Source organism: Lichenostomus cassidix, chromosome 3 (assembly GCF_008360975.1).
Source record: "Lichenostomus cassidix isolate B80296 chromosome 3, HeHo_3.0, whole genome shotgun sequence".
Lineage (NCBI taxonomy): Eukaryota > Metazoa > Chordata > Aves > Passeriformes > Meliphagidae > Lichenostomus > Lichenostomus cassidix.
Genome location: NC_139483.1, coordinates 88,230,208 through 88,246,120, shown reverse-complemented (window position 1 = coordinate 88,246,120; position 15,913 = coordinate 88,230,208). Strand labels below are relative to the sequence as shown.

Genomic DNA, 15,913 nt, shown 5'->3' with positions numbered 1-15,913 from the left:
AGCACAGATAATACTCCTTATATTAACAGATAAAGTTAAGTATATAATTTAAAGTATTTTATGCTGCACAATGAAGTATAGAAGAAATATGAAGGGTTTATTGTTTAGGGAAGTTATCTGAGACACTCATAATGCATTTGACTTGGATGATAACATTAACTTTTTGTAGTATATACGGACTGTGTAACACAGAGGTCTCAAAATACTCCATGGAGAAAATCTTGTTTACTATTATCATGCTTTCAACAAGTTTATATAACAAAGAATGGTTTGGGGAGGAAATAGAAAAAAAATCTGAAATTTTAAGCAAAACAAGAAACAGCTATGCGACTGCCAACATCTAGGCAAAAAAGCATCCATTAAAAGTAGCTAGGGAGTTTCCTGAGTAATTAATAGGACAAAAACCAAAATACAGCCACAGAATAACAAATAATTCTCTCAGTAGCCTTGGAGAAAGTAAAAATCCCTCTCCCGTCCCTCTAGATTTCCTTCTCCTTTAACCTTATTGAGAACAATTTAACAGGATCCATTAAACAATGCAATAAATGGCTTAAAAGGTTTTCAGGCATGACTGAGAGCTTTTGAATGGCAAGTTAGGATATTGGCAAAAAAGGAAAAAGAAAGTATAGATAAATAGCAAAAAAGGTGAAAATAAAAATATTTCAATTAAGAAAACAGTTTCAATAACTAAATCAACACTTAACTAGAGGGGGAAAGACAACCAGAGCAAGAAAGCAAAAATAATAAGAATGTAGCTAAGGATGATCATTGGAATTTAGTATGCCTGATTTTTCAAATTTTCTTAGCAAGACCCCTTGCTAAGCTAAAGAAAAGAAACTATCATCCACCAAGAGTAAAACATCTCCAAGGAGATTAGTAATTGGTTGAAAGACAGAGAGTTAGGCAAAAATAAAATAGACTGAGATGGCAAGAATCTGCTCTCAGGTCTTTTTTGCTGCTCCAGATTTTCAGAAGTTATATGAGAAATGGAGCAAATAATGAGTTCTGAATTGTTGCCAAGTTCACAGATGGCAGAGATGCACTCAGGATCATCAAATATGAGACTGGCTGAACAGGGCAATAAACAGTTTTCACTAGAAAGAGTTACCAAGCAATTCAATGGCCTAAAGATGAAAACCATTATCCAGTAAGTGAAAGCCTGTGGATGTAGGGGAGAAAGAATTCCTAAACACAGATACAGAAAGGTGTGTCTGAATTTCTTATTACATTTCAAAGGCCTCAGAGCTGTTTTGAGTACATTTGTGAAAACATTAACTCAAAGCTCAGCCACAGTTAAAAGTTGAATGTTATTTGGAATTATTATAATAAAGGAAAAAAACCACATCAGAAAACAGTAAAAACAATACAGAAAACAAAAAACACTGCATCATGCCATGCCATCATGCTTTTCAGGGTATCATACAACTAGGACAAGCTCAGAAAAAGAGACAAGATGACATGGAAAGACTCCTATAAAAAAGTAGACGAAGAACTAAAAAGGAGGTATGTGAGGAAGAATGTGTTAGGGATCTACAAAATCCTTAAGAATATGAAAAAGCTGAGCAGTTTAACTCACATATTTTAGAAAACACAGGTTCAGTGAGGAATCCATACCCAGTCTGGAAAAAATTTAGAAGATTAATGACAAAATTAGGCATTTGAGTGAGAAATTGAACAGAAGTAAAAGAGTCTTTGCATTTTTCATCACAGAAATGATGTGTTTCATTGTCCTCCATCTTTTGCTTTGCCAAAAAAAAAAAGGAGAAAAAAAAGAAAATTGCAACCTCCTCCAACTACTAAACCCGATTTGTTTCCATTTCATGTAGATTCTGCCTCACAATTAAATAATAAGTAATTATATATTAATGTATGGATTTTCTCAGCTAGCTTTTTGTGCTGTGTTCTTTAACAAAAGCTTGGGCTCAAGCAGAGAATGAGGCTTGAGCCTTCTGACTGCCTTTTTTTAATATCTCCCATTTGTATACTCATACACATTTTATTTGTTTGATTGTAATGAGTTTATTTGCTTTGTTGACTTCTTCCTCCTGCCCTTATCCCCCTTCTTTTGTATCTTTTTACTCTAAAAGCTTTGTTTGATTTTCCAGGGATGAAAAAACATACAAAGTTGGGAAACACAGGAAACATAACAATTTAATGTTCCTTCAGGGTGGAATTGTATGAGGAATTTTATAGAAGGGCAATTATAAACCTCAGTATGGAGCTTTCTGTCTTTTACGTGTGTAGTAATTTTGGGCTCTCATTTGGGCCAGAACTGGAACTGGCACAACCCACAAAACAACTAATTGAGTGTTTCAGTCAAAAGCTGCAATCCTAAAATCCCCCTTAGTGTGCCACTGCTGGATGCAGAGAGCAGCCCAGCCTCAGTGCTGCCACACCTTCTCCTTTGAAGTTCCCCAAGTATTCAGATGGCAGTGAAATTGCTTCTAAAAAACAGATGTGAAGCTGATCTGGTGCCTGAATTGACGCCCTATCTCCACCGTCCATATGAGGGAACACCAAGAAGGTTTTGGCACAGAACAGCTTTTCTGGCCCAGTCCATAACTCACTGAATATTCACAGGAAGGAGAACTCCATAGAGTTGAAGCCAAGCTGCTCATTCACTACACTGAGCACAGTAAAGGGGAAACAGCCACGAGGAGCTCTTCAGCAAATAGAATTTTACAAGTGCTTCTCAGGGCACCAAAGTCACTTGAATTACAACTATATTTTGTCTGAACATATGTTTAGACAGGATGTCTTGTTCTAGACCATGAAGAAATTTTCCCCCAGTCAGGCTGTGAACACTGCTGGGAGAAGGGGAAAGAACTTGCATGTAGAAAGTTGTCCCCAGCTTTATCAAGGAATGGTATGAAAGAACTTTGCAGCTCCTTCAGATACCTAAATCACTGATGACATTCTTGTTTATTCATGCTGGTTTGTTTTTTTTTTTTTACTATGATCTGCTACATTAAGCACAAGGCAAAGGAAAAAAGTAAAAGAGATGGCATTAAAATATACTACTAATAGCTTCATTGGGAATTTTCCTTTGTTTTAGAAATGTTGTAATAAAGCAAATTCCTTCCCTTAGTTTCAAGTAACTTGTCCAAGTCAGATGTCAGCAATTTATCAACAAAATTCTTCAAGAAAGACCCAAACCAGTGCTTCCAAGCTGACAATATCCAACCCGTTGTTTCTAACCTCACTGATGCTTAGTTCTATCATACAGGGTGTTAGTTTTCCTCAAAAATTAGTATACAAATATGGTAAGAAGCAAAGCTGGTTAAAGGTGGAGAAATTCCTAAAATTAATTTTTTAAAATATTCTTCAGTTTCAATACTTGTTTTAGAAACGTTGTATGGAGCCCACCAAAGTCTGGTGTGTGGCTCTGTTCTTCATCACTGAAATCCTGTTACTGAGCATAATGTGGTTTGGTTCACTCAGAATATGACACTAACTGCTCGCTCCTCAGAAAAGTGTGAATACCTTTGTCCTAGTCCTAGTTGTTTTTTCAAAGCCAAATTAAAAAAAAAAAAGAAAAAAAGAAGAAGCAAAAAGAGCAAGACAACAGGAATTATTTAACACACAAGTATATGAAATCAGCTCCTCATGTTCTAGGTCACAATTATTATTTCTGTAAAAGCAGGAAGCATTTGGAAATGTTTCTATAAGAATTACTTATTTTTCTGTTACTGATCTGAGTAATCTCTACATTGCCCATGCATTTAGCTTTGTTGCTTTATGGAGGGGTGGGGAGGATGTTGGTGGGGGGGGAATTGGTGGGGGGATTTGTATTTTTATTGTTGGGTTGATTGGCTTGGGTTTTTTTTGGATTGGAAAAAGATCTGGAACTTAGCTGCATAAACTGATATTTGAAGGAATACTATCTTTTCATGTAAAATATGATGCCTCAGCTATACTGTAATTAAACATTTTCACATTATAAAAGGCATATTCATGGGCAGAACATAATTTTTTACTGAAGATCATATGGTAATTTTACCCCAGCACAAAAGTTCTGGGATAAAGTTAGTTTAACAAAGCTGTTATTAAACACTGCTTCGTATGTACAGCTTTTGGCAATATTTATACCACTATTTAGATGGCTACAAATATGTAAAGCACTTATACATGTCTAGTTTGAAGCCTGCAAGTCCTTCCAGGTCTAATAGTCCCAAGGAGTTTACTCACCTACTTGCATGTACACATGTGGTTGACCTATTCAGGCATCCAATGGATAAGCAGTAACAAAAGTAAAGAAAGGAAGTGATTTCTGAAGGCTCACAGATCTGATAGCTTAGTGACACCCTCTCACACAAGCTGCAGACAGGGATCCAGAAGCCAACCATACACCACACAGATATAAACATTGCACACAGGCGAATTGAGCCTCAGCTGGGTAGACTGTAAGGCTTTCTGAATCTAAGCAGATCTGAAAGACCTCCTGGATGTCAAGGTGGGGCACTCCACAAACACGAGGATTGCAGAACACAAGTTCAAACTGACAGAGGAGAGATCAACTGTCCCCACTTGTAATGCAGATGTGGAAGCACAAAAATCCCTGTCACTTAACTTGGAATTTCTCCCACAGTCTTAAGGCAAGTGACTTCAGAAAGACATTGAAGAAGTGTGGCAGAAGGAAGGGGAGACAATATCCCCCGTATTTCATATACAAGGCAAACGAGCAGATGAGGTTGTCTGAAAACAATGTGCCAAAGTGCACAATCATGTGTCTTCCTTCTGATCATCCAGCATGGAAAACGTGGTTGCTGACCATCAACAGCATGCTGGAACACCTCCTATACCATAAAAGAATTCCCATAAGTACACTTGCCATAAAAATTAATTTCCATTTGTCAACACCTAGTGCCCAGTGCTCTCAGGGCATTTTAACAGATGACAGTTTGTTTAAACATTTAATTTAACCATGAGGAACATTTTGTTATGTATATATAAAGCTCCACAGGATCCAAGTATTTTTACTGGAAATTGAAATGTCACTTCTTCCAAACATGTTATTTCTTTACTTGGCATATGGGCAAAACAGACAGAGTAAATGTGAGAAATTCCTGTAGCTCTGAGAAAAGGTGGCTCTCAATTTGGAAGAGTTTGAAACTGATGTTAAAATTTGCTTCCATGATTTTCTTGAAGTCAGTCGTATGTAATACCATTAATGCATATATAGCATAATCTTAATAAGGCAAGGAATAAATATTTGTATCATATGCACTGGGGTGAAATAGAGCACTCTCCAACAACCTGGTCTAGTGAAAGGTGTCCCTGCCCAAGGCTCAGAGCCCCATCCAACCTGGCCTTGAGCTCTTCCAGGGATGAGGCATCCACAACTTTCTGGGCAACCTGCTACGGTGCCTCACCACTTATACTATATTGCATATTTGCATTGTGATTATATTATACTATATTATATTACACAATATATTGCAAAATCAGAAAACAGCAGATGAAACATTCTTTGGAGTTACGAGCTTCCATCAGGAGAAAGACATTTTGGAGGCATTACAGACATGAGATGTCATAACAGTCAAATGGCTAAATCTTGTGATGAATTCTCACCTACCTTAAGTGGAAGAATACTACATAGTTCTACAAGCAGAAAAATGGGGAAAAGTGTCAGAAAATCAATACAGAGCACTTTAGTTATTTAAGCCTATGGCAGACAACCAAGGAACTTTAACTTGCCAATATACCTTGGGGAGAGTTACTTGAGTGGCCAGATATGACACCTGAAAACACATCTAGTGCTTGCATTTTGTGCCAGGAAAGAAAACCATAACACAGAATAATACAATATACTGGAATGTCACCAAAATATTTTTGACACAAAAAAGCACTTTTATGAAAATACTGGGAGAGGAAAGATGCTTGTAAAGAAAAAAATCAGGAATCATATAGTAATGATTTCCCCATTGTAAAAATGGACTTTGATTCTTCAAGATACACAGATGCTGTTCTCTATGAGAAAATCCTGCTTATCAACAGAAGAAAATTACCCACAATTTTTTTTATATTAATTCATTTCAAACATTTCAATAGTACCCCATAAGGCAATAGCTGTTAAAAGGGTTTATGTTCTCTGCTGAATCTGGATTAAGAGGTATTTTGATTTATCATCTATATGTTCCCTCCACAGGAAAAAGTTATGGTATCTTTTCACAGAGGTTTGATTCAATCCATGTGAACTATAGTGACAGATCCTGGCAGTGTTCATTGCCAGGACAGTCAGGTGTGCTGAAGTTTCATTTGAATGCAGCTTAAGTTTTCTGAGAAATGAAGTTCTCTAGTTCTGAAAGATGCATAGTTAGCAATTCAGCTCCTCCTCTGAAAGGCTGACTAGCCTTGAAACATGCTGGCTGCTCCTGAAGCTGACAATCATACCTTGTCTCTGAAGCAGTAACAGGACTGTGATAGCTCAGTTCTTAGAAGGTGAGATTTCCAGAGTAGACCACACAGTCTAGAAGGACAGGATGGCATCCACAGGGACATGGACAAGCTGAAGTGGGCCCATGGGAATCTCATGAAGTTTGAGACCAAAAGCAAGGTGCTGCACCTGGGTCAGGGTGACCCTCAGTATCAATCCAGGCTGGGAGATGAACAGATCAAGAGCAGCCCTGATGGAAAGGACTTGTGAGTGCTGGTGGATGAGGGGCTGGACCTGACCCAGCAATGTGCACTCCCAGCCCAGAAAGCCAAATGTGTCCTGGGCTGAATCCAAAGCAGCATGGGCAGCAGGGCAATGGAGGGAATCCTGCCCCACTGCTTTGCTCTGGTGAAACCCACCTGGAACACTGCATCCAGCTCTGGGGTCCCCAGCACAGGAAGGACATAGATCTGTTGGAGTCCAGAGGAGGGACACCAGATAATCATAGAGGGGTGGTGCACCTCCCCTGTGAGGAAAGATTAAGAGAATTGGGATTTTCAACCTGGAAAAAAAAAAAGGTTTTGGAGCAACTTAATTGTGGCCTTTAAATACCTGAAGGGAGCCTAGAAGAAAGGTGGAGAGAGACTATTTACAAGAGCATGCAGTGACAGGACAAGAGGGAATGGCTTTGAACAGAAAGGAGTAGGTTCAGATTGGATGTTAGGAAGAAATACTGTGAGGGTGGTGAGGCACTGGAACAGGTTGCCCAGAGAAGTTGTGGATGCCCATCCCTGGCACTGTTCAAGGACAGGTTGGATGGAGTTTTGAGCAATCTGGTCTAGTGGAAGGAGATGTCCCTGCCTATGGCAGGATGTTGGAACTAGATGACCTTTATGGTCCCTTCCAACCCAAGCCATTCTATGATTTGATGATTTCATCCTTTTACTTTTTAATTTTTATTTGTAAGATTATCATATCTTTCAGTTAAATTAATAAAGAACTGAAAATGATACACACACACACATAAATATACACACGATATCTACATGGATATATTTGCCAAATAAATCTGCACATGTGGAAACCATCAGTGACATCTGGTCTTTTACTAAATCATTTATATTTATATATAGACACATCACTCCAAATGTATTTACTCCAAACTTCTCTAAGATCATGATTCTCAGAGGTGAAAATTGCTAAGTTCCATCCATACAGCACTAGGCTTTCATTAAGAAATCCAGTTCCCACAGTAATACTTTTCCATTCTGCATCTTTATGTCCAAGTACATGCCTCAGTATCTGTGAGAAAATAGCAATCAATGAGCACAGTGAAGTGGTAAATGTTAAATCTCTGTTATGCACAGAGAGATATTATAAATTAAAGCCATATTAAATCTTTAGTGTAGTGTAGTGAATCGTAGTTCCTCTACTGACACCAACAGGCGCTAGACCAGCTAGGGAGGATATTTCTTAACTCAAAGTTAGACAGCAAGATGCTACTAAAAAATATCCAGAAATTCTTTTTGCGTCTTGCACTCTGCTTAAAAATTAGCCCAAGATCCAGTTTTAAAGACTATCATCAGGAGAGTGAGTAAGTGTCAGCTAACAGAGTTTCTAGTAGCTATTTCCAGATAATGTCCGGTAGTTAGATGGTAGCATGTTTCACTGTGATTTAATTCACAGCTTCTGATTAAAGATCAACATCTGCAGGAACTTCATATAGTTTGCATCAATAGTAAGTGTCTCTCTCCTGTGGATCATTAATCTGTGATAATACACAAGCTTAAACCATTTGTTTAACTTCTTATTGTAGAATTGGATGAAGATCTGGAAATATATTCATATTCTCAGTTAAAGGATCCAATCAAGATAGAGTCTTGGACACACCTACATTACTGTATAATTCCACTATATCAAATGAAGTAATAAAATTAAATGATTGTGAAGTCTGCTATGTTCTGGCTTGATAAAATCTTTTAAGGAGCAATAATTAAAATCGCAGCTTCCTAGCTATAATGTATGCATTTCAATGGGATGCAAGACACTTCCTATGCAGCTCTTAGGTATTTAATAATGTAGAACTACATTTTCAAAGTGTTTGTCTTCATTTACTTAAGCTATGTTGTTACTAACTTTCTAAAAGGCACTTGCGCAGACTGATGTTTAGAATTTCCTCTAGAAAATTCCACCTTGTCACAACCAAATCCTTCCTGTAGAAATGTGACAGTTGCACAGACTCAAATTCACAGCAAAATACCAAAGATACAGCAGCACTAAAGCTCAAAGCATCCAAACAGCTCAACAGTTTAGGCAATCAAATAGATTCAGCTTCAAATCTCCTCCTTTTGCAGGTAAAGGGTTTGAAGTTGGTCTGACATTCAGTGAAGTCTCTTAATTATTTGGTTTACTAAGTCAGTCTTTCTTTCTTATTATACAAAGTGAAATAGGTCTAACGAGGTTTTGCTTTAAAGCTGTAACTAGCTTAGACTGTACTCTTTGAGCAGCACTGTACAGAAATACTCATGCTAGGCCAGACTGAGCTACGTTAGATACCAAAAGGAGTAGAGGAAAACTAACTATGTCTTTTATTTACATCATCAACAACAATTAAGACAAATGTCCTTAGCTGCCTGACAAGATGACAACCAGAAGACCAATCACTTTTAGAAGAGGAAATTTCAGCTCTCTCATTCAGCTCAACCAGGGGAAGGATTTCATGAGAAGCTTCCATGAAGGATAAAGGAGCTAGCACGTGCTGGGAGATTTTCTAAAACTCTGCTCCTGGAAGCACAAAAACAGTTCATCCCCTTTAAAGGCAGAGAATTAGGCAGAGCAAGAGACTACCTTGGCTTCACTGTGAGCCTCCAAGTCTGCTCTAAAGAGAAGCATACCAGAGCTGGAAAAGCAGACAAACACCTGTCAAGAACTACAAGGGCACTGCCACTGTGCACAGAAATGCAGACACAAAAGCAAAAGCTGAGCTCAAAAAGAAATTGGCCAGACATATCAAAAACTACAAGAAAAGGCCAATAAATAGATGCAGACTGGAATTAATGCATAGATCCCCAGTCATTCAGAAACAACCCTCCAATAGGACTAATGGGGTGAAAAAATCACCATTACTTTTAAAATTAAAGCTTGACATACATGTTAATTTGATCAAATGAAATCATAACCAAAGCTACCAATTAGACTGGCTGAGAACCAAGAGGATTTTTCTACAAGTAAGGAATTCTGGTCTTCTGCTTGTATTCACTGTAGTCAGAGGTCCTTCTGACTTGCTCTTGTTTTGTTGGTTTTAGTTTTGGTTTTACTTCCTCTCAGACTTGTCATTCACACCACCACACATCTTATTGGAAAGTGTCTCTTTTATTTTACCTTGAATGTCAAGCATATTAACAGTCTCTGATAGCAGGACAACAGAAAAACAACACATTAGAAAAAGTGACTTATGAAGCATCAATTAAGTTCAATACAGGACTCTGCCTTAATTTAACAAATGGATTTTAAATTCTCATGGGAACTGTGCCTTTGCTCTTTATGTGAAAGCAAGCAATACACTTCATTAGCAAAGCATACAATGAAAATTACAGACAGCTGGCTTAAAATGAAAAAGCAAAGAGTGTAACAAACATTGCAGCTGGTCAGCCACCAGTTAGACCTTTCTCCTTGTAAACCTGCTTCTTCAATTTGGCAACGCAGTCCTTGAGGAGAAACAGCAAAGGGTATATAACTCGATACTTCATTACACAGAACTATTACATTGGGGTTGTGCAAAGTTTTTAAACTTTAATTTTGTCAAATCATAGCTACAAGCCAACTATGCCAGTCTTTTTCTCTTTTTTATTTTTAATGCTATTTTCATGAGTTGAATCACCCATGTGGAAACTTTTGACCTTTAGTAGTTGACAGTACCATCTTCAATAAAACCTTGGCAGTTGAAGCTGTAGTTCTACCCTTACATTTCACCTTGGTTTTAAGCAAAGCTGCATGGCAAAACAGGTGATGTCTTCCGTGATGAGTCCAGGTATCTGTTTGAATTTATAAAAATCTGATACACGCTTTCACTCACAGAACACCTGGACCTATGACATATGAAATGTACACAAGGCAATGGTATTTGCACACATATGAATTAAAAGCCAGCCATATTCTTTCAAAATCAAATACTGTGTATGTTGGCTGCATGTGAAAAATTTCACAGTTATTTGTACCTGATGAATGCCATCGAGGACCTAATTCTTCTCCCAGTGGTGTTTTCCAGCAATTTTGCAAAGGACTTCCTTCAGTAAAAAGAGGTAAAAGGAGAATGATAGGGCACTTAAATACTAAATATCAAATATTAATATTTATTTCTATTAAAACTGATAATCTCTTTAAACACTTGAGATTCAATCAGTGCAAGGTATAATAAAAAGTGATTGGAGTTTTGGAGTTTCTTGTCTAAAGGAATGCATAACCTTTGGGATCATTATTTATAATGCTTTTAATGGGATTTTTTATGGGATTATTGCTGGTCACCTTCCTGAGATTTGAAAGACCATGAAGGATAAGCACCGAATTATTCCTTTAAATTATCATATCACAAATTAATAATTTGGTCCTTTTCTGAATGGATCTCTCCCCACAATTACACTAAAACACAGTGATGGGTCACAAATTCCAGGGGGTCCAACTGGTCCTGGCATTCCCGGAGTGCCACGATCTCCGTTTTTACCAGGCTGCCCACGCTCTCCAGGACGTCCTTCTGTACTCATCCCTGGTGGACCTTCAGGACCTTACAAAAACACATTCAATAAAGAAATAAATACATAACTATTAAAATGAAAATGTGCAAGTATGGACCCACAACGCCCCCGCTCTTTGGCAAAGTATGCAGATAAAGAAAATTTAATTTCCTGCAAAAGACACTTCTTGTCACAAACTGCTTATATATTTATATAACAACGTGATATCTTATAAAGATTCTTTTCAAAACACATGGAAAACACTAAATAAAAATAGCGTTTGAAGGAAAATATGAAAATCTGCTTTTGTACACTATTCTACTTTATAACATAATATGGAAGCTCCATGGCAAGAATCAGTCCCCCTATTTCTATTTGCTTCTCCAGCTTTGGATCAGGCCCTAATATCTCTTCCAAACACTGAACTTGACGTTTTGTATGCATGCACTAATGTTAGGACTTGTGCTTACAAGTCACATGATCATATCAGGGCTCAGTTTTCAGATAATGGTTGACTTCAGGATCAATCTATCAAGAAATAGCAGTCTCAGATACCAATCTCTACAGGACCTGTCTTATATGAAATAATGTATTATATGGCAACTTATAAGGTATGCAAGAGACACACATCACCCTAAAACATATATGGTGATTAAGATGTGTACAAACTATATAAGTTTTTCCAAATTGCATCAACATTTTTTTCTAAAACACATTTTAAAAAAAACTATTAGCATGCACTGAAACTGCACACCTGAACCATCCCTCACCTGGCGGTCCTGGGGGGCCTTGGATCCCAGGAACCCCAACTCCTTGATTGCCTTTTGCACCATTTTTCCCTGGCAGTCCTGTCAATTAGCAAACACATGTATATCTTTGCACATCATTTTCATTCAATGAAGTCAGGAATCAGCATTTGATATTTATTGAATTAAATATGTAATATTTCAAAAATAAATAATGGGATGTAAAACAAGCCTTTTTTTTTTTTTTTTGTAAACTGTACAGTGTGACAGGGCTCTAAATTTCTACTGAATTTAGAGCTGATGTAGCAGCAGTTAAGCAGACAGCCACTACCAGCTGAGGGAATACATGAAAGGTGATTCAGAAATTTGCTGTTCTATCCTTCCTATCAGCAACAGTTTTAATATGCTGTATGAAGGATGTGTAAGTTTTTCATCATAATCCCTGTAGAATACAGAAAAGATAGAAAATGTTCCACAACATACAGAGCAGAATTAAATCTCCACCAAAGAAATACTTTGAGGGTCAAAATATGAGCTCTCTTACACTAGTACAACCCAGTAAATTCAGTTTCTTCATAGAAACATATATGTATTTTTCCAACTTCTATGGAATAACCAGAACTGCTAATTTCAGCTCCAGAGGCAAACTCCATATTGTCCTATTGGAGATTAAATCATAAAAGCATGACAGGCAAATAATCACACATTCAATATGAATTTGTTGTGCTAGGTCACAGTTAATAAGTCATAAAGACAGTAAATATTTACCAGCCATTTTTCTGCTTACCACTGGCACATTACTGGCTGTATTTCATACAGCTTTCCTGATTATTTTGATGCTAGCAGTTACCAAATTATGGACTGCACTCAGTCTCTTGCTCTAGTTCCAGACTATATATGCATACTTAAAGTCCACAAATACATCACAGAAATCGGTTGGAATGCTTGGACAGCTGAGTTACCTGAAAGCATAAACCTTAGCCTGCCTAAAAAGAATCCAGAATTAAGAAAATCTTAAAGAAAGAAGCAAAAATCCTTTTGAGATAAAGAGAACAAAGGACAAAAAGTCAGGAAATCAGAGGGAGTATAAAAGTTGTTTAATGTCAAAAATCAGCACAGATAGCAAGTAGCCAGTGAATAAATATTGTTCCTTAAAATAGCAGAAACAAACAAGTTTGGAAGAAAAGAAACCAGAAAACATGGAAATACTTTGAAATCTATGTCTAGGCATATTTGATATAAAAAAATAATCTAAATGCTGGTAGAAACATTCACATGAGATTAAGAACTCTCTAAAAAGATCAAAACAGAGTTTGACTACAGCGGAACTGAATAGTAACTATCTTGCTGCGTTCTTGCATTCTCACTTCTGTCACATATTCCCCTAGAACTGTGAAACATCCACACTGCTCCATGTTCACAGTTCCACTCAGTCATACAACCCAGCTATTTTCTTACTCCACCCTGCAGTAATCCCATTCAAAACTAGAAGCAGAAAACCAAGGCATAAAGGCTCTTAGCACCATGACATGTGCACACTGTACCTCTTATCCCACGAGCCCCAGGGCGACCTGGGATGCCCATCAGCCCCGGAATGCCATCATTCCCTGGTAAACCAGGAAACCCTCTTGGGCCTTCAGGGCCTCTTGGACCTGGTGGTCCTGGAAGTCCTGGGGGAGCACTTTGGGACTGACAATGGTTACAGTTTTGTAGTCTTCCACTCTGGAGAATGGCAGGCAACTGGGCTGGGAGAATTCAAACAAAAATTTGCTTAAAGTGTTGTAACAATAAAAGTATTGCCCCCAACCACTAATAAAAAATCATTTCCCTCTCTTAAAAGAATATAATACCTTTAGGAAACAAGATGGTGAGGTATAGAACCTGTGATGTGGAAATACAGATCCACAGGTGTAGGAAAACAAGTGATAAATCAGCAATAGGGAACTTGCTTTCAGGAAGCTTTTCTATAATTATCAGGAAACTTCTTTAGCACTTCAAACAAGAAAAAAACAGAAAAGAGGTTTCAAACTTACTTCTCAGTACATCTGAACACACCTGTCGAATAAATTCTTCTGAAAATTCTCGTGCCTGAATTAAACAGAGAACAGTTAAAACAACAGAGAACATGCATTTCTTTGTGGCTTTTACAGTACCCAAAATGAAAAGTTTGAAGTCTTATACATACAGGTTTTCCATCTGATCCAGGTGGTCCTGGGGGTCCTCTATCTCCTGGCTGACCTCTGATACCAGGAGGTCCAATCAAACCCTGGACACCAGATTCTCCTTTTTGTCCACTGATGCCTCGAATGCCTGCATCTCCTTTCTCACCTTTCTGGAACGAAAAATCAATGAAAAGCCAATTGTATCTTCACAGATCTTTTGGAAGCTAGGTAGCACCAAAAAAACATATTCTGAGACAATCTTTATTGAAGTTCTTCATAAAATTAATGTGGACTCAGCGAAAATTAACTTGATACTGATGAGATCTATTTTGCTAAATATATTGAAGTTTTCAGATTCCTTAGTAACTGTTTTCAGGTAAAATTACTAAATAGAACTAAATTACCTTTTCTTAACTTTAAAGACCCATTTTACTTACTAATTAATATTAAAGAAATGGTAATCATTATTAACACATGGAAGGAAGGGTTTTATTCACTTTTCCCAAGAATTAGAAGTTTTTTTATTGTATGGTAAAATCCTTAGAAAGCTGGAAAAATTGGATGTGAAATTCTGACACCACTGAAGCTCTTACTATAATAGTCAAGCCTTTAACCTTATATTTGTAGTGTATAAGACAAAGGAAAAAATAATTTGAATTCAGTTAGAGATTTTTTAATTTCTTTTTTTCCCCCATCTAATTGATAGTAACTGTACAGTCTATTTGCTTCACTGGAAAAGGTTAAAAAAATGCTGGAAAATATTTTGATACATCTTCAACAGAGCAATGGCTCTACATATGGAATTACCTACTGCAATAGTTCATGTGGAATTCTTTCCCTGCTCTGGAGCCAACAAAACATCAGTATGTGACCAAGATTAAAGTCAGTGCACTACGTTTGCTCCCTTGTGAGATTTCTCCTTCCATTTTTGCACAGCTTCTGCATAATGTTATCAGTTGCTGCAACATTTTCTTTCTCCATTTCCAACTGTTTTAGATGGAGTTGTGAGAACAGGACTATTATATATGACAAACTTGTTGAAGCAAATAATAGAAGGTTAAGAAATACTCATGCATACAGTCTCCATAGACTTACACTGAATTCTAAATTACAGTATTTATATTATTTTGCAAAATTTCCTATATTACTTATCAAAATTCTTCAGATCAGAAAAATTCAAAGCTTCCTGGCTTGGTCTGTACTAATAACAATGCCCAGAGTTCTCCAGATGGATTACTACAGGTTAACAAGCTTTAAATTCAGTGTCAGATTAATCAGTTTTATGAGCTAGCCTGTAAAATCGGACAGGTAGAGTTCATGCTCTTAAAGAAACAGAAATGAGACAAAATGTGACAGATATCAGTCAAGTGCCTTAAGAGAACTGCTGAAAAGATGGCAAGTTCAGGTGCATGACCTGAACTGCAGACCATACCTTCAAAAGCCATACATTAATTCAGATACAACTTTTTCCAAAGCTGTAGCTGTAATTTATTTTCTTGATATTGTCATCTTGAATGTTGTAGTCACAGAGAACTGATCCTCTTAGTTACCCCATGTAGATTTGTACTTGTTCATTTCTATTACATAATTGCCAAGGTGTTTTTTTCATTTAAACAGTCAGCAAGGCTCAGAGATAAACAAATGGTGCTTATGTAACTACCTGTGGCTACAGTAGAAACTGTATGTGCTGACATGTGAAATCATGCTGGGTTTATAGCTAGGAGGTTTTTTTGTTTTGTTGTTTTGTTTTGATTTTAATTCCTTTAACTGCTATGGATTATATTTACATAAAAGACTTGCAAGTTGAGCTATCTGAACTAAATGTTAAAGGGGATAGAAAGCATTAATAACCAGAGAATAATGGGAAAATGGCATCTACTGTAGAAAAACATTAGAGGC

At 37.2% G+C, this 15,913-nt stretch overlaps 1 protein-coding gene across 1 annotated transcript in view; it reads right to left on the bottom strand.

Annotated features, from left to right (window-relative positions):
• Nucleotides 1–9,729: 9,729 nt before the first annotated feature.
• The window catches only part of COL21A1 (collagen type XXI alpha 1 chain), an 85,947-nt gene continuing 79,763 nt past the window's right edge, over nt 9,730–15,913 (bottom strand). Inside the window, exons 26-30 of the mRNA XM_085056621.1 lie at nt 14,038–14,184; nt 13,886–13,940; nt 13,397–13,597; nt 11,877–11,954; nt 9,730–11,156 (exon numbers count right to left, since the gene is read on the bottom strand). Of these exons, the coding sequence (XP_084912747.1) occupies nt 10,969–11,156; nt 11,877–11,954; nt 13,397–13,597; nt 13,886–13,940; nt 14,038–14,184 (669 nt within the window). The 3' untranslated portion in view covers nt 9,730–10,968. The remainder of the gene's footprint in view (nt 11,157–11,876; nt 11,955–13,396; nt 13,598–13,885; nt 13,941–14,037; nt 14,185–15,913) is intronic.